The sequence below is a fragment of the Ruditapes philippinarum genome, unplaced genomic scaffold, assembly GCF_026571515.1.
Source record: "Ruditapes philippinarum isolate M1 unplaced genomic scaffold, ASM2657151v2 ctg1281_1_1_1_1, whole genome shotgun sequence".
Classification (NCBI taxonomy): Eukaryota; Metazoa; Mollusca; class Bivalvia; order Venerida; family Veneridae; genus Ruditapes; species Ruditapes philippinarum.
Window position 1 is genome coordinate 130,074 of NW_026860830.1, and position 19,281 is coordinate 149,354.

At 32.3% G+C, this 19,281-nt stretch overlaps 1 protein-coding gene across 15 annotated transcripts in view; it reads right to left on the reverse strand.

Annotated features, from left to right (window-relative positions):
• LOC132713504 (receptor-type tyrosine-protein phosphatase delta-like) overlaps positions 1-19,281 on the reverse strand; it is a 208,087-nt gene that overhangs the window by 14,525 nt on the left and 174,281 nt on the right. For 13 of the 15 annotated variants that reach the window (XM_060696141.1, XM_060696132.1, XM_060696133.1 and 10 more), the window contains 7 exons: positions 18,050-18,334; positions 15,533-15,835; positions 6,631-6,942; positions 4,723-4,917; positions 3,334-3,426; positions 2,496-2,789; positions 74-370 (listed from right to left, as the gene is read on the reverse strand). In XM_060696141.1, coding sequence (XP_060552124.1) covers positions 74-370; positions 2,496-2,789; positions 3,334-3,426; positions 4,723-4,917; positions 6,631-6,942; positions 15,533-15,835; positions 18,050-18,334 — 1,779 coding nt within the window. The remainder of the gene's footprint in view (positions 1-73; positions 371-2,495; positions 2,790-3,333; positions 3,427-4,722; positions 4,918-6,630; positions 6,943-15,532; positions 15,836-18,049; positions 18,335-19,281) is intronic. The other 2 variants (XM_060696147.1, XM_060696146.1) reach the window with 2 other exon arrangements.

Below are 19,281 nucleotides of genomic sequence, written 5' to 3' on the forward strand. Positions count from 1 at the left end.
GAGTATAAGTAGTTGAAGCTGATAAAAATATTTCAACAATTGTTACATTCAAAGACTTACATATTACACTTACCTAGAGGAAGAAAATTTGTTACTATGACATTGGTCAAGTTACTCCAGCGGTCATTGACAGATTTGGACTGAACACGGACAGCGTATGACTGATGTTGGTCAAGATCTGTGAGCAATGCCGTGGTAGTCGGTCCGTCTGTGACGATCTTATCCCATACACTCATGTCCTCCAGTTCATGTTTGAAGTAGTATATCCGGTACGCAGCTATAATATTATTACGTTTTGGCTCCTCCCAGCGTACTATTATCGTTGTTGGTGAAGTTCGGTACAGACGAACCTTCTCAGGCGGTGGGGGTTCTGTTATATACAATATAAGATTTAAATTCTAAGGAAAAGCAATATACAAAATCAGCAAATTACCGATACATTTAAACTTGTTTACAAAGGCCAAACTGGGTAATATAAGCATTGGCCTTAGTTGACAAAGGGTATTTTCAAATAGGTGATGTTTATCAGAAAATTGAAAATTAATGGTCTTCTTTCAAGACATGTTTTTCTGTTAAAGGCCCTTATTTGAGGGTTGTACAGACATTTTTTCTGTTAAAGGCCCTTATTTGAGGGTTGTACTATTCACAGGTGTGACTGTATTATACTTAATCACACAAATCAATCATTATTAATAAATAGAAGCCTAAAACAAAAATATTTTCACAGTTGATAAAGTGATAAAAAAGTGTGTTTAAAAGATTGTTTTTATACACTCAGGTTAGCTTCAATGGAATTCTTGAATACCTTATCTTCTTCAGATAAGTTTAGAAAACTTTATTTCTTCCCATATTATTCATAAGAATCATAAATTTCATTTAGGAAATTCTGAAATATCTAAATAGTGATTCTACTGTAATACTATATCTTAAAGTGTTTTAATCTATATCTCTATACTTAGCAGAATAACAGTTTGTTCTGGAACATTTTATTCTGGTTTCATGTGCGTTAATTGACGAAACTATTGTATCTTACAACTCTTTGGATAATCCACCATCCATACAATTATGAAAACAACACATTTTTACAGTTTTTAAACTTAATATATATTTTTATACCCGGTCACAGTTATAAATTTGTAATATTTCTACTTGACTTTTTACTTTAATTTGTGTCAGAATGACATAAAAGTTTTCTATAATAAACTTTCACAGTTTTCTTATAAATTATTCAATAATCTTTAAACTTTCACAGCAACTTCAGATCTTAAAACATTTAAAAAAAAACACTCTTAAATATGACATGTTTATTTCACTGAGCTAATAATATTCTACAAATAGAATGTTCCAAGTGCACACACTATGGCATGCTGTTATAATACATGTATATAATGATATTCATCTTCAATGTTGTTTCAGCAAATCAGGCATTTTCAACAAACCATTTAATAGGTTTGTTTTGTAATGCAATTTTTATACGATACAATTGTTATGTTCAGAGTAAACATGCTGTGAAGATTTTCAAAATTTAGTAAGTCTGTTAGTTGAACATGGTCTGCAATGATGGATTTTCAGAAAGTATATATTTTGAAATTTTCCAAAATTTGTTCAATGATTTTGTCCAGATTTAAAAAATAAACAAGTGCATGTAAAAGATATTCAGCTTGTTATTAGTTCAAAGAATTATTTTTTTCTAAAAAGGATTGGTTAATATGATATTACTGTTGATATGACCAGGGGAGGTTACTCTCTGTGTGTTTTATCTTAATAGAAATCATCGTAAAAGTTATTAACAATAATAGAAACGTGAAATATTTCATTTCCGGTGGTTTTATTATATCTTTCTGTTTGTTCATTTATCAACAATGCAGAATAAATGGCTACCAATGGCTATCATAATTAAATATTTATATAAATGGTACTCCAGATATCGTTAATTGGATCTTAATTACACATGTCTCCTGTAGCAGACAACTCATACAGATCCATCACGTGAAATCAATCACCGTGATTTTTGTGAAAATGAACTTGTCAATAGTTCAAGGGAAGCTTCCTGTACTATTTTATACATGTTTTTTTTTTACATTCAGTATCATGTTCTTCATCAGGGAAATGGCAAGTCAATATGGGTGTGAGTGCTTATTTTGCTGACAGACAAAACTAGTTGAGTTCAATCTTTGTTGCTTAACAAAGCCGGTTAAGATAATTTTGTATATAATGATGAACAACTCTATGGAACAAGATTAAGTAAAAAGCACTGTTAAACTGCAATCCATGCTTGTTACTTATAAAACATTTATCATTTAATATAGGTTAATCAGTTGTTTTTTGTTTTTTTTTTAAATCCCAAACAACTTATATTTTTTCTTTCTTTTTTTCATACGGGATGGGGTAAAAGGTTAGTAGGATTCACATAGTAATTTTTTCAAATATTTGCATTGTACACATTCAGTTGTTAGTCATGTCAAACACATGCCGAGACCGTTTAAAAAACCTACGCTTTCCAAATGTTCGATACTGAAGCCGTGGACTCCAAGGACCTGCACCTTTAACTGTGTACGCCTTTATTTGGAACACATAATCAGTATTCATTTCAAGCCCAGTCACATCATACTGAGTGCCCGATATGTTTTGTTCTTCAACGTTTATAGAATCAGCTAACTGATAGTAAATGAGCTGGTATGAAACAATTTCCCCGTTTCTTAACTTATTAGCGGGCAGGTCCCAAGCAAGGCGTACAGAGGTTTCGGTGAGGCCTACCGCAGAAAAATTCTGAGGGGCTCCTTGGGGCACTGAAAATTTGACGATTTGTACACGATGACTATTGAAGTTAGAGTGAGTTTTAGTGTATTGTAATGTGATGAATCAATTATTACATCCCATGATTTCTGATAATCAGAATCAAAAAGCGTGTACCTTATAACACCCAATACAAGAATTTATAAATATAATTCAAGGACAATTAGCTAACAATCTCTTTTATGTAAATAACATAATAATTTTCCACACCTTTCCATTTCTAATTCTTACAATTTTTAGATTTTCTTGACATTTTTATATACATGTATATGCAACAAGGAGATAATGAAATTATCATTGCTTACAAAGGGAATTTATTTAACAGGATTAACATGACTGGAGTATTCCTTGAAAGGAAGATAATTCAAATATAATTTTCATATAAAAGGAAGATAATTCAAATCTAATTTTATCACAACTTTTCCTTGAAAAAATGGGAAGAATTTACAATGTCTAAAATATTGTAAGTATCTTTTAGCATCTGGATTAAATGATGTAGCACAGTTTGGCTTTTAATGATATAGAAAGTTAGTTTACCTCCATCAGGGGTAACAAGTTCAGCCACAGCCCGCTCTCCATAGTCTATCTCGTTCCTCGCAAGAACACGGAACTCATACAGTACACCACGATCTAAAAATCAAAATATAAAACATGAATTTTACCATTCATTCTTCAGTTTGTTTATAACAAAAACAGTAAAAATTCCTTTAAAATCTAAACTCTGCATATTCCACAGCAGATGTTACGGCATATATACTGATTAATGACAAAGCAAGATAAGTTAATAAGGGGGACATAATTCAACAATAATAGGTATTGTCAACTTAAAACCATTTCTATGACTCACCCAACTGACACATATCTGACTAAAAAGTAATTTTTCATTCTTATTCTTTGTTAAATTTTCATTTTTGTATATTGAATTTCATATTTGTGTAATATTCATTTCTACAGTTACCTCCCATTTGCTATCTTGATATTTATCGAATAATAACTGGCATTTTGTGCATGCATGTCTCAGAGACTTTAAAACGTGTATTACAGCAAACAACAGACACTGGGATAAAAAAACTCATTAAATTTCATTGGCAGTGGCCCAGAAAGCTCTACAATCAAGACATATCACAAAAGGGATTCTTGGCTAATATCATTGCTGATAATAACTGTGGGGCTTATCAGGCGCTCTGTATCTCCAAATGAAATTTTTGTTAAGATAAGACATTAGGAAAATGTATTTTCAATACACAGGTGCAGTGTAGTTTTGTGTTGCCTGCCAGGTTGATGTCAAAATGTGAACACAGTACTCCTATCTTATCCATTATTTTAATAATTCCCAATCTTTTGAAATTAAATACAATCAGGGTTTAAATGGCCTGAAGTTTAAAATCTAAGGAATGCATAAAACTTCGTACATCAAAAAAAGCTCTTGCTAAGATAGGAATGACAAAAATAACAGCATTCAATTACATAACAGTGAAATTTTGCCAAAGTTCCCAGAAAAGAAGAAAGTCAAAATCAAACTATACACTATGTTCAAGTGCGTAATATTAAAATACCTGGGACAAGAAGTTCCAATTTGATACCTCTTTCAGTTTAAGCTCAAGACAATAATGTATGAAAAAATTACAAAGGGGAAATAATCCAAAATTATGCAAAATAGTTTATATATAGATCTTGGGCACTGCACTGACCCTAAGTAAGAACTTCTCATGTTTGAAGTTGCAAGTTTATACCTTCAAATATAGTTTTTGAGTTATGCCTAGACAAAATTAAATGAACACACAGACAAGCTGATCACAGTGAACTGCCAGGACAGTTGTGTTAGGGGTAAGAATATCATGAAATACACAGAAATAATGTGTACACTCAGTTCCTGAAAGGCCAAATGGACCCTCATTAAGCATAGATTACACACTACTACTTTACCTAATGGTGGGGTAAACCATGTATGTATGTTCTCCTTCAAAATCAGCTGCTCATACACCTGTCCTTTAGGTCCCCAGTACAACTTATAACCCTTGATGTTTCCATTGGGAAACTCGGGCTTCCACCAGGTAATCTGGGCGGACGCAGGATCATTCTTGACAAGCTGGGCTGTCAGTTTTCGTGGTGCCGAGGGTACTGAAAGAAAAGAGCACAGTTATATTTCACATATATCTCTGTTTTCATTGCATATAACTTCATAATGCATGCAAGCATAATATATAATATTTTGAAAAAATAAGAATTTACTGCATTATCCATAATTAAAGGAACAAACTATAGTCGCTATGTAAAAAATTGAAAAAAAAAAGAAGAAAAAAAATCCTTAAATTCGAAAAATATAGAGAAAGGAAATAATGTTCATTATATACTTTGGATTTTTCTTATTTGTTTTATAATTATAAAGCATAATATTAGGTAGGAACACTTTTATAAGCTCGGATATCGTCATCTTCTAAATTTCTTGATACTTGCGCGATTATGTGACCTATCTAGAATTTGTTTTTATTTTGTCTCTTAATCCATTTATCTACTTTCAATTCACTTACTTAACAGGTTATATCATGTTAGAATATTCAAATAATAATAAAAAAGTTGTTAAAACTTTTTTATTTGCTTTTGGGAATTCCTGGAAAACCCCTAAGGGAGATCACTCTAACACTTTACTTTACAACAACAACTAACATGCTATAAAATTCAGAAAATCGTAATAAAAATGGACATTTTGAAGTCAACACTTAAAACGAGAAAAGAAGAATACATGCAACAAACGTAATTATTGAACACTATTACTGTAATAATATTAAATGTGTGCATGTAGATGGGAACTGTCCAATATTCAGGTCAATGTAGGCCCAGGCACAGTGATAATTAGTATGATAAGTGGCACAGGATAATTGCACTAGATGTTTTATTAAGGAATGTAGACTAGGCCAAGTGGACTTAACATACTAAAATGTTGTTGGTAGTGCTGGTGACCTTAAATTAAAGGATGGAGCATGTGTGTTGGTGTGTGTAGGGTGTGTGTATTATTATGTTACACAGTTTTTTTTAAAGGTTGAATATGAACACTGTCCCATATCAACAGTTACATCAGGAAAGTTATTTCCAGGAAAGAAAGGTAACTTGCTTATAAGCCTCTTTAAAAAAAAAAGTTTTTGACCAGTGTAATAGAGAGTAGTTCCAAAATAAATTGATGCTTTCATGGGCATAATCCTTGCCATGTATAGAACTATATTCATGTGATACTGATATGACTGTAATTTTGTAATATTGCATTGACAGAAAAACCATTGCCTACTGAATAAGAAATACCTGAACATGATATAAAGTCAAAGTAACATATTGAAAAGGCATACATTGTGGTCAACACACATTTACTCTCCAATAGACCAAACATGAGGTAATAATTTATATTTGTTTGAGTGAATAGGACGTTTTAGGATTCAAATGTTTTTGAACACCAAAACAGAACTAGGTGATCAGTGGTTACTGAATTCATTAAAACTTTTGAACTATGAACCTTTTATGGATTGAAAAATACTTGGTATAGATTTTTCAATAAAAATACAAACAAGCACTTTTTATAAGGAAAGTGGTGTATGCATGTACGACTTCATTGCCAAACCTATTAACAAAAGCAGTTGAATAAATCTAAAGGTAATGTTTTATTCTGTTTTTATAATTATGTAATTTGTGTTAAATAGTAGATTTTTTTTTTCGGATAAAATATGTGATGTGATGAGATGACTATTTAAATGACTATACAGTTTTTTTTTTTATAGATTGATATAATTGCCTGTTACAGCTCTATACCCTTTCACAAGCTTTATGTACAGTAAAATAATATACCTGCTCCCATTGTACTAATTATTTTGGGGCGACTTCTAACACCATCACCACGTCTCGTATATCCAGCGACGGTCACCTGGTACCGAGTGTCTGGCAGTAAACCGGTTATAACCGCTTCATTTTTATTTCCATCGTTCACGTCTTCGACTTTCTCCGTGCCTGGTATAGGCTCATTGTCATCTACCTGATTATAATAGATGTAATAGCCCCGAATCATTCCATTGCGCTCCTTCGAACGTGGAGGTCGCCATTCAACATAAATAGTCGTGGAGTTGACAGCTTGTACTTGCACACGTTTAGGCTCGTTTGGAACTGTTAATAAAGAAAAAAAAATTCATAAATTTATAGAAATTTAATTGTAATCTGATGAAATAATGGCAAAAAAAAGACTAAAAAAGGACTAAAAAACTTAAACATTTATTTCTTTCACTTGGTTGTACTACTTCAAAGCTGCATGTAAAAAAAGTAAATACAAAATCAAAAACAATTTATCTCTTAATATAAAGAAATTTGGTTCATTGTCACATGATTTTATTCTTTCTTTTTCATTATTGTGCTGAAGATAGGACAAATACAGTGGAACCTCTTAATCATGACTTTGAATTGCTCAGAATGGATATTTGAAATGCAAAAGATGCTGAAATGTGAATGTTAGTCACACGTAAATTTCAATTAAAATAACAATTCTGTATCATGAAAATCTTCCTTAAAACTTGATGGTTCCTCAAGTTAGACTTTCTATATGTAGATAACTAACATATTTAAAAAAAACCATAAAACATTTACAACTTTTCAATACATAACATCTTGAAAGAATGAAGGCACATGTTTAATCCAAAATTTTTATCTTTCAATAAAGAAAGGCATAAGGGATATATCTTAAATTAAAATCAAAATTTACAATTTTCATACAATATTTATATGAACATTAAAAACTTTGATTTTTTTCTTTGATTTGTTTTGGTTTGTTTTTCAAATCAAAATTCCATATAGTTTTATTGAAATCAGCACATCTGTTTTCAAATGAATGCTGGCAAGCATTTCAGACATTCTAATTTTAGCAAGATTCAAATTAAATTCTAAAGTGGCAAATATTGCTGAGGGTCCACTGTCAGTCAACTAACTGTAATGATATATTAACATTTTATAATGGGTCAACTGTCGGTCAACTTACTGTAATGATATATTAACATTTTATAATGGATCCACTGTCGGTCAACTTACTGTAATAATATATTAACATTTTATAATGGATCCACTGTCGGTCAACTTACTGTAATAATATATTAACATTTTATAATAGATCCACTGTCGGTCAACTTACAGTAATAATATCTTAACATTTTATAATAGATCCACTGTTGGTCTACTTTGTAATACTATATTAACATTTTATAATGGGTCAACTGTCGGTCAACTTACTGTAACAATATTAATATTTTATAATGGATCCACTGTCGGTCAACTTACTGTAATAATAGATTAACATTTTATAATAGATCCACTGTCGGTCTACTTACTGTAATACTATATTATTATTTTATAATGGATCCACTGTCAGTTAACTTACAGTAATAATAGATTAACATTTTATAATAGATCCACTGTCGGTCTACTTACTGTAATACTATATTATTATTTTATAATGGATCCACTGTCAGTTAACTTACAGTAATAATATATTAACATTTTATAATAGATCCACTGTCGGTCTACTTACTGTAATACTATATTATTATTTTATAATGGATCAACTGTCTGTCAACTTACTGTAACAATATATTTACACTTTATAATGGATCCACTGTCGGTCAACTTACAGTAATAATATATTAACATTTTATAATGAATCCACTGTCTGTCAACTTACTGTAAAACTATATTAACATTTTATAATGGATCCACTGTCGGTCAACTTACTGAAATACTATATTAACATTTTATAATAGATCCACTGTCGGTCAACTTACAGTAATACTATATTAACATTTTATAATAGATCCACTGTTGGTCTACTTACAGTAATACTATATTAGCATTTAAAATGGATCCACTGTAGGTCAACTTACTGTAAAAATATATTAACATTTTATAATAGATCCGCTGTTGGTCTACTTACTGTAATGCTATATTAAAATTTTATAATGGAGCCACTGTCTGTCAACTTAAAGTTATAATATATTTATATTTTATAATGGGTCAACTGTCGGTCAACTTTCAGTTATAATAGAGTTGATCCGGCTTACATCAGACATCGTCGTTCATCGGACAACTTCACTCTGACGTAATTTTTAGAAGTTTTTCTCTACATACACACTGCTCTCCATGCTTCACTGTTTTCGGGAGTAAATAAGGAAACTTACCAAATTGGGGTCCAAAACGTTATCCATTTAACATCGACGCAAAACATGTTCAGAGATGGTTTCAATGTTGAATGACTTAATTAATCTCACTCATGAAGGCAGGCATTTTAACAATGTTTATCATGTATAAAAGTGAATTATGTCCGATTGAAAATTCCGTGCGCTACACCTTTGTAACAACAATTTTGTACATGTTTTCTTTTAATGTAGTTGTTGTATAGGCATTAATTCTTTTAATTATTTATTATGTACTGTTATTTTTTTTATGTTGTTTAATGTATATAATGTTTATAAAAGTTTATTTACAAGCATATTGTTTAACAAATATTCCTTTAAGTGTAAGAATTAGTAATACCCCCTTTTATGTTTTTTTTTAGTGTAATTATAAATTGATAAAAGGTTGTTAACACCTTATAGGTAATTAAATTTGTTGTCCTGTAACATGTTGGTTTATTGCTGTTTAATTAAGTTAATATGGTTATTATGGAAACCAAGCTTGACAACCAAAGCATATATAAGGGTAAACCTAGGGTCGATTTTTATATATGCTTTGCTTGAAAATAAATTTATATAGTGAAACCAACTTTTGTTACAGGTAAGAAATTAATTTATTTTCATATTTATAATTTTTGTTATTTACTAAAATTACAAATATGTTTGTACAATATTTTTTATTTTAATAAGATAATGTATAATGTTTTCAATATTACAATATTTTTCTACAATGTTCTATAATGTTTTATGTACAAATATTTCTATCTTAATGTATTAACAGAAAATCTCTAAATAATTTTAATTTTATAGTTACAAATTTTATATAGCTATTCCGTTCTATGTCCTCTCATTTGTAAAACATGAGCGAGTATAATTCCCCAATATTAATTTTTTTTTATTATATTATTGTAATAATTGTAAAAATATATATGCTTTGCTTGAAAATAAATTTATATAGTGAAACCAACTTTTGTTACAGCTTTATTACTAAATAAATTACATAAAGAAAATAAACCAGGAAAGAACAGAAGCTTAAGCTATACAAATAAAATAAGGTTCCAATAAACACAGTGTTAGGTTCCCCTCCCACGACAAAAACAAAATAAACGAGAATAACCCCTGTTACACCTTTCACTGCCCTAAGCTTAAAGGCCATGCAAATATTTTCTATAGTTTTATATTTTCAACGTGAACATACATTTAATTTCAGTTAGATTTATTTATAATTAAATGCGTTTATCTCTTCTTTACACTTAAACGTTATCTTAGTCGGATACAGTTACTCGTATTTTCTTCGAAAATGTCTTCTTCTTCCAATATACTGGCCACCTTCAACTAACTGAAGTTTACTGCCAGGTTAATGCGCAAGACGGAAAGAAAGAGTAAAAATAGTGAGGAATATATACAGTGCAGGTTAAAAATGGAAAAGAGTGTGGTTTAGATATAGAGTTGGGACAGATGAGTACGGAATAACTCAACTGTACCGGCTGATGTAGCATCCGGAGGTAGGCTGTTCCAGTATTTGATGGTGCGTGGGAAGAAGGATTGTTGACGTTATTGTGTACGGCAGTAGGGAATCTTGTAGGATAGGTTGTGTGAATTTCTTGTAGATGTGGAGTTGGAAGTTGTGAGTTGTCTAGAGCGACCTTGTTGTTGATGACTTTGTAGAGCATGATCAGTCTGGCCTCCTTGCGACGTTCTTGTAGTGATTTCCTGCAAGCATGTCTGTGACCCTGGACCTGTTGTGGTACTTGTTCTTGACATACCGTGCAGCACGTCGTTGGACCATGTCTAGACGGTGTATGTCTCCCTTCTCGTGGGGGTCCCAGACAGTGCTTGCATACTCCACTGTGGGGCGGACTGGAGCTTTGTAGGTCGTTTCTTTGGTGGAAGTAGAGGCGATGTTAAGGTTTCTTCGCAGGAAGCTCGTGGTACGGTTGGCTTTGTTACAGATGTTATTTATATGTTGGCCCTAGTCTAGGTTGTTATTCAGGGTGCAACCAAGGTATTTAGCTGATGTGACGTGCTCTAGAGTATGACCATAAAGAGTGTAGTTGTGGCAGATGGGGCTTCTTTTCTTGGAAATGGTGAGGACTTGGCATTTGTCTGGCTGAAATGACATTTTCCATTTATCTTCCTAGACAGCTAGTTTGTGGAGGTCAGCTTGTAGGGTGGAACAGTCAGACTTGTTTGTGATGGCAAGGTAGGCCAGCGTATCATCTGCAAATAGTCGGACTACTGCGTTGAGACCCTCTGGGATGTCATTTATGTCTGTAGAAAAGGAACAGACTCGGGCCAAGGACTGAGCCCTGTGGGACGCCAGATTCTACAGATACTGTATCTGAGGTTACCCCTTCCAAGACTACAGATTGGGCTTGGTTGCTTAAGAAAGCCTGAATCCACAGGTTGGTCTTGCCTCTGATGCCGTAGTGCTCCAGTTTGTGGGATAAAAGGCTGTGACATACTTTGTCGAAGGCCTTGGTGAAGTCCATGATGAGAACATCAGTCTGTTTGCCATTTTCCATGTTCCGGGTTATGTCATCTGTGAATTCAAGAAGCTGTGTTTCACAGGATCTGCCCTTTCTGAAGCCGTGTTGGAGAGGATAGAGAATCTTCTGTTTTTCGGCATGTTTCATGATGTGGCTGGTGACAATGTGCTCTAGGAGCTTGCAGCAGATGCACGTTAGGGAGATAGGGCGATAGTTTTCTGGTTTATATCTGCTGCCTTTCTTGTAGGTCGTCGATACATTGGCTTTCTTCCAGTCATTAGGGATGGTGCTATTTTCAAGTGACAGAGTGAAGATGGTGTTGAGTATTGGAGCGATGTCAGTTGCCAATTCCTTGAGGATGCGAAGACTTATGGTGTCAGGTCCTGCAGCTTTATGTGGGTTCAGTGCGAGAAAGAGTTTGGTGATTCCGTTAGTGGTTAGGGATATTTCAGGGGCTACAGGATGTGTTGACTGTGGATTGACATAGTCCCCCTTCTTGAAGTCATCAGCAGTGATCGTGATGTTGTCTGTGAATACAGATTTGAACTGCCGGTTAAGTATGTTAGCTTTGGACTTAGGATCGGAGTGGAGTTGTCCATGCTCTTTTAGTCCAGTAATTGTTTAATTGTCTTTCTTCTTGTGTTTAATGAAGGTCCAGAAACGTTTCTGACTGCTGTGTATGTTTGGATCTGTAGGCTGCGGTGTCAGAATATTGTCAACATATGTCCAGTAGGCTTGTCGGAGTTTCTTCTGCACTAAGTGTTTGCGCTTTTTGTAATTTCTTTGATGTTGTCTTGTGATTTTTTCATTTTCTTATGGAGACGGTCTCGTTTTCGAATAAGTCTTCTGATGCTTTTGTCAATCCATGGTGATGTTTCTCTTGGCCTAGCAGTTTTGTGGGGAATATGTTGTTGTATACTTGTTTTCAGTGTAGTTGTAAATTTGTCCCAGATAGTGTTGATGTCTGTGTTGATGTTGGTTGTTTAGTGAAGTGGTGCCATGTCTTCCTTCATGCTTTCCCATCTTGCCTTCGTGTACAGTGGGATCTTCCGAAGTGTTTGGGTATGGGTGACAGGGCTAAGGTCAAGCTCAACGAAGACAGTGTCATGGTCAGATATGCTGGGCATTGTAGTGACTTGCTGTACTTTGCTAGGGAGGTTTGTTATTACGAGGTCAAGAGTGTTGTTATTTCTTGTTGTATCTTCAATTTGTTGTTTATCCAAGCAAACTGTCTTCTTACGTCTGTAAGAAGACACTTTCAAAGAAAACTTGTACTGTATCCATTACTTAAATATTGTAACACAAATCATTCTCTTAAAAAACCTAGCTCTGAATTTAAAGAAGAAAAGCAAGATCGTTTTTATCTTTTTTTTTTAGAGAAAACTAGGTAATATGTTTCTGTGCGTTAGTAAACCGTCTACAGTAACGGAACATTAGTCGCCACAGCCATGTACAGTGTGTGTTGGTATATAAAAGAATTTCTGCAATAAAAGAAACTTTAAAAAGTTACATTAGAAGGGCTTCTCTCTTTTAGGGTACAATGAATACACCCATTCTGATGCATGCTTTGAGGAAGCGAGAAGTGTTTGTTTCAAAATCTTTATGAAAATGAATATATATATGACCATGCGTACTTATTTGATATAAATGATTATCTGATGCAAAAAATCCCTGTACCTCTAAAACTTTTGCAGATTATAGAATAGTTTGGATGCAAAGAAATTCAAAGATTCTTACTTATTAGAAATGTGTGACTATGTTACTGAAGAATCATTGTAAAATGATAAGAATTAACAGGGAAATATTTGTTTAATAATAGAGATTAAAAAAAGAAAATGGCCAATATTACCATGACCATTACATTAAACAACTCAAAACTTAAAATTATTCAACAAGAGCAGCAGGGTGAAATAGACGGTGATAGCGCCCATAATTCTTCATTAGTAACATGGTTGGCATCAGTAGAGAGTATTTTTGAGTTACCTACCCCAGCCGCAGCCTCAGAAAAGAAAGTAAACAGGAAAAAATAACAAGTCACAGGCTTTTGACCTCGGACGAAATATATGAACAAAAAACCCAAGAAAAGGAAAATAAAATAAGGCAAGAACTTGAAAAGGAGCAGCGAAAAATAGCTCAAGAAATGAAAAGAAAATATAAAATTGAACATCAGCAAAAGCGCCCAAAGAAACCTAATACCAATAAAAAGTAAATGATAAATAAAATGAGTAAAACGTGTAAAAATGATAAAAGCTCTGTCTGTTTTATTTTGTTCATAAATTTAAATCTTACAAATAAAAGTCGTTTTACTATAGTAACGGTAGAATGATTTTAAACAAAATTAACCCTGTCGAAATCGCACAAACAGGGAATTGTATGAGCGATGATCCCCGCCTTCAGTGTCCGATACAAAGCTCTTTTGTCCGATTCAAGACGCTTTGAATTCAGAACACTTTAACCCTATTACTATACGCATAAAATCGAGATACGTAGATAAGAAGCAGTAGAATGGTTTCTGCAAGCACGGTTTATGTACCGGGTGAAACGGAACAGAGAGAAGATTACTATCAACTAAATTATAGCCCGCTTCGTCCAGAGGTGTCCGATAATTGCCGGATCTACTCTATATTAACATTTTATAATGGACCCACTGTCAGTCAACTTATAGTAATAATATATTTACATTTTATAATGGGTCCACTGTTGGTCTTCTTATGTAATACTATATTATCATTTTATAATGGATCCACTGTCGGTCAACTTATAGTAATAATATATTAACATTTTATAATGGGTCAACTGTCGGTCAACTTACAGTTATAATATATTAACATTTTATAATGGGTCAACTGTCGGTCTACTTACTGTAATACTATATTAACATTTTATAATGGGTCAACTGTCGGTCAACTTACAGTTATAATATATTAACATTTTATAATGGATCCACTGTCGGTCTACTTACTGTAATCCTATATTAACATTTTATAATGGATCTACTGTCTGTAAACTTACAGTAATAATATATTAACATTTTTATAACATATCATTCATACATAGATAGTTAAAGTAAGGATATAAATTCATTCAATATAAAAACAGTTCTAGTCTAGTTCTAAATCATCAAAGACAAGTATTATTATTTATCAATACAACATGCAAAAACAGGCATCATGCAATATCTAACATCAAAGTGGTGACATTTCTAGGTGCTGGGATCACTTTGTGATTTCAATTTTTAAAAAAGTACTTTATTACTCATTGCTAGGCAACTAGTCTACATAGCAATAATAAAGTAGCAATAATAAAGATATTGAACTTGGTAAAGAGGTCAGACATCAAATTTTTGAACTTTTTTTTTTTTGCCTATCTTTCAGACTTGATTCTAAGCCAAGTGAAGGCTATGTATAAATTTGTAAAAGGAACAATATTGAAAGTTTAATGTAAAATTTATATATATCTGACCTTTAATGTAAACATGGCAACAAAAGATTATTTTTTTATTAGCAAGGAACTAGATTCTACATCTAGGTGCAAATGGAGATAATAACATGGGAAAAGATCGGTCATTTTCAAACAGGTCCTGAAAATAGTTCTTTCAACACCATTAGGTGGGCTAAAAATATCACCACACACTTCTTTAACAACAGAGATATAAATATATTGATGACTGATGGTGATGACAATGATGATGATAATGACTCTATTAGTTCTTGGGTTTTTTTTATTATTATTATTTCCAAATTCCAAAGGGGTCAGTTAGGTTAAAAGGTCAAGGTTAGAAGGTTAGCAAATTCCCATGTCAATAATATTCTTTGGGTTAGAATTAGTGCAGCTAGATTTTCTATGACGAAACCGCATATTCCAGACTAAATTCTAGATTATAAAATGCCGCTTGCGACCATTCCAATTTAAGTTTGTTGCGACTGTAAATATTTGGGTAAACCATTCACAAGCTGAATTTAATATGAAGCTACAACATTTTTTATTTTGTAAGTATCTACATAGGTTAGGAGGAAATGGTACATTATGTGGCATCAGCATCTGCTCAGTACCTACCCGACTCATGGGTTTTCACAAATATAGGCGGGGATTGCGGGCTGTCACCAGCTGCAGTGAAAGCCAGTACCCAGATCTTATATTCTGTCCATATATCCAGCTTGGCCAATGTGGCTTCAAGTTTGGTTACTTCCACGTGGTCTGCCTCATTATCAGACAAACCGTCTTCTGTCCTAAGATAAAACACTCTATATCCTAGGATAATGCCATTTTGCTGCTCAGCGGGTGGTGGTCTCCATTCGACCAAGATGGTTTGATGACCTACTGGGCGCCCGCTAACTGCTTGCGGTGGTGCTGCGGGGGCTATAGAGATGAAGACAACAACAAAAGGTGATATAACAAAACCTCACACAATCAATGTAGAAAAAGATAAATAACAAAAACAAAAAGTCAACATTTCCATACAGTCCCAGCAATTCCAATAAAACAGGCCATAACATTTACCCTTGGAGACATGAGTTGTCTGTCCAGAATTTGAAATCAATCAAAATACTAGAAGTAGTATGTGTCTTGTTGCAAACAGTACGGATGTTCAGACTAGACTGACTCTATATTTTCAGCATATCCAAAGTCAATTCCGAGACTTAAATTATAATAAAATTGCCCATATACAGCAGTTTCTTCATTAATTCCAAAAGATATGCTGATTTTAATTCAATGAAAATTACATGTTTTTTAACACTGCCATGATATATTGAAACTTTGAAAGGGTACATTTAGATTCTGATTACTGTCCAAAATCTTAAGACACTTAAAAAGAGCTTCATATTTATCAAAGTGTTGACTTTTGCTATGTTGAAACAATAGTAATAATAAAACTGAGGAAAAGGAGAAAAAATAAAATACGCAAAACATAAAACAAAACAAGGAGAAAGGTAAACTTAATCTAAAATTCTAATTTTGGCTAGTTTTAAGTGATCCAAAGTGACTAAACATGGAAAGTCATTCAAAGTAAACTATAAAAATATTAAAAGTAAAAAAAAAAAAATATGAATGAGTGAAATGATAATGGATGCTGAAATACTCAGTGAATTTGGATCTTTTTCTAGACATATTGTTCTAAAGACAGAAAACTTTCCTAAGAATGTATGAAAGGTTTTACTGAAATTTATTCCAAATGCAACCTGGCTATGTCTTTTAAAGTACAACATATTCTTTTAAAAGTGCTCAAAATGTACATCAATCTCATTGACCCATTTTTATATGAAAAGTGACACTGAATACTTGTCAAGTTCATCATTTAACCTTCACCTTAGGTTGTCAAGTTCAAGATTTGACCTTTACCTTACATTATGAGGTTCAAGATTTGACCTTTACCTTAGAAAAAAAACTAATTAATTATAACTATATAAACAGCATGTGTTTATTCTTCCTAAAGTTAATTCATAACAATGTTCCTTAAGAATTGTGTCCCAAATTAGCCAATGACATTTGACCTTGTAATTGTAACCTTGACATAAGTTGGTTTTTTTTGCTTCAAATTGTTTTGTACAAACCATGGAACAATGAGAATATACCAGCTTGTAAAATAAAAGTAAACTAGAAATAAACCAAAATGTCAAAAAAATAAAATAAATATTATGTGAAACTCAGATCACGCAGAATATTTCTAAGAAATTTAAAATCCAATTTTGGGTTTATACATAATTATATATACAAAAGTATGTATATATAGTATATAAATATATCGATGACAATGGTGATTGACTAGTGAGTGACTGATGATTAATGATAGTTTATGAATCACAAGACAATATTCAAGAAAACAGCAAAACTAGACAGTTGATTATATATTGGTCTATATAGAAACAAGTTCAAACACAATGAAACCATTTATAAAAGAAAAGATTGAAATATATATTCTTTTTTCTCATAAAACTAAAATTCATAATACATAAAACTTATTGTTTAAATGAAAGTGATTAAAATGAAATTACTTTATATATATTTAATACAACAACATCAAAAGGCCAGGTGTGTATAAATGAACCCTCTAATTATCATCTATACTTTTTGTTACATCAGTTAAATTTCCACATCAGACTATTACACACATACAACCCTTGTTTAATTGATTTGATTGATATTTGAGTGTATATAATTAGATTTAATTAAGTTTCATTCTGTATTTCAAGCAAAATGATTGCAGAAGATAAATATAAAGGTAAAGAGAATACAGTTTGTATCAGGCTAAAGCTTTATCGCATACCAATGATTTTTTGAAACACATTTTTTTACAAAAAAACATCTACTTACTACTTTATTGTTATGTCATTCTCTTAATAGAGTTTACATTTTTAACAGTTTCTTGAATGTTCTAAGAAAGCAGAATGATGTATTCGAATTTATTTGAAATAGGTTATCATAAATTATAGAAATTGATTTGTTTCTGTAATTTTTTAACATACTGTGAAGACGTATTTTTAACAAATCATTAAAAAGGAAAAAAGAAACCTAAACTGTATGTGGAAAGCTATCTAATGCATTATATAACAGCAATACACAGGCAAATCTTACTAAATTCTGGTGTTTTGGCTTGCACAAGAATTGTACGCGCTCCAAGACCTCTGCCACTCCGTGCAGCAAGTTGTATATGATATATGGTGTCAGGTACGAGCTCCGTCAGAATGTACTTCGTGGTCGGTGGCAGTATTTTCACCTGTCCGTTCGTATGCTTTTGTGAGTCATTGTAGTAGAGTGTGTAGTCTATAATTTGTTTGACATCTTCAGGGGCGTCCCATGTTACTTCGATCTCGTTTGGACCTCTTGCTGATGCACGCAAGTTTCTCGGTTGAAGTGGTACTGTAAAATATTCACAATAATCATACTTTGCCTTCTACAACTGTTCTTGCATATAATTTATTCACTTTTGTTTAATTATAGTACTTTGGAATAATACATTTATTAGACAGGCTGCAAACAACCCAGCATAATACCATGATTACAGTAAAATCTACTCGGCCAATTACAAGGCATTTTTAAATGACAATTATTTCGGCTTTTAAAAAAATATAAATTTTCAAAAATTTTTTTTTATAAAAACAATGATCAAAAGAAAATAATATGCATTATTATAAGATAATCTATGTGATATATAATATTTGTGCAATTTTATGGATAATAATTCTGATAATATAACTTCAGACTACTACCAAAAATCTACGGTATAAAAACAGCTATTACAGTGTGTTCGTAAGTTGTCTAACATTTGAATAAAACATCTACCAGACCCAAAGACAGGTTAAACTACTCAAGAGTTCATTTATAAATATAAAAAGAATTGAGTAAAGTTAAGATTTGATCTACATGGGGGAAAAAAAAGGAGCTAATTCACACCAGTACCCTCTCTGCATGTCAAAAACGTTGGCTGCGCGTCAATCGCAATGCAGGTCGCTCGCTTATACGCAGCAAATATAGTGCAATATAGGATAGTACAGAACAGTTTATTATCCACCTCTTAGTAAACAAGACAGAAAGTGAAGAGTTTCTCCTCTCCAAAATGCATTTTTTTAAGAATGAAAAATAAACGGAAAAAAAGATTGGAAAAACACAGTAGATTACACATGCAGAAAAGACTGAAAAGAAACTTGTTTAATCAAAGAAAAAGAACAGAAAAAGAATAACACTAAAATCTATAATGTCAGCTGAAAACTAAATATAGAATTTATTAACCAGAAATGAAGGCAAAAAAATAATTAAAAAGAATATAAAGTCTTGGTTGCCTCCACCATTAGGAAACTAAGAAATAA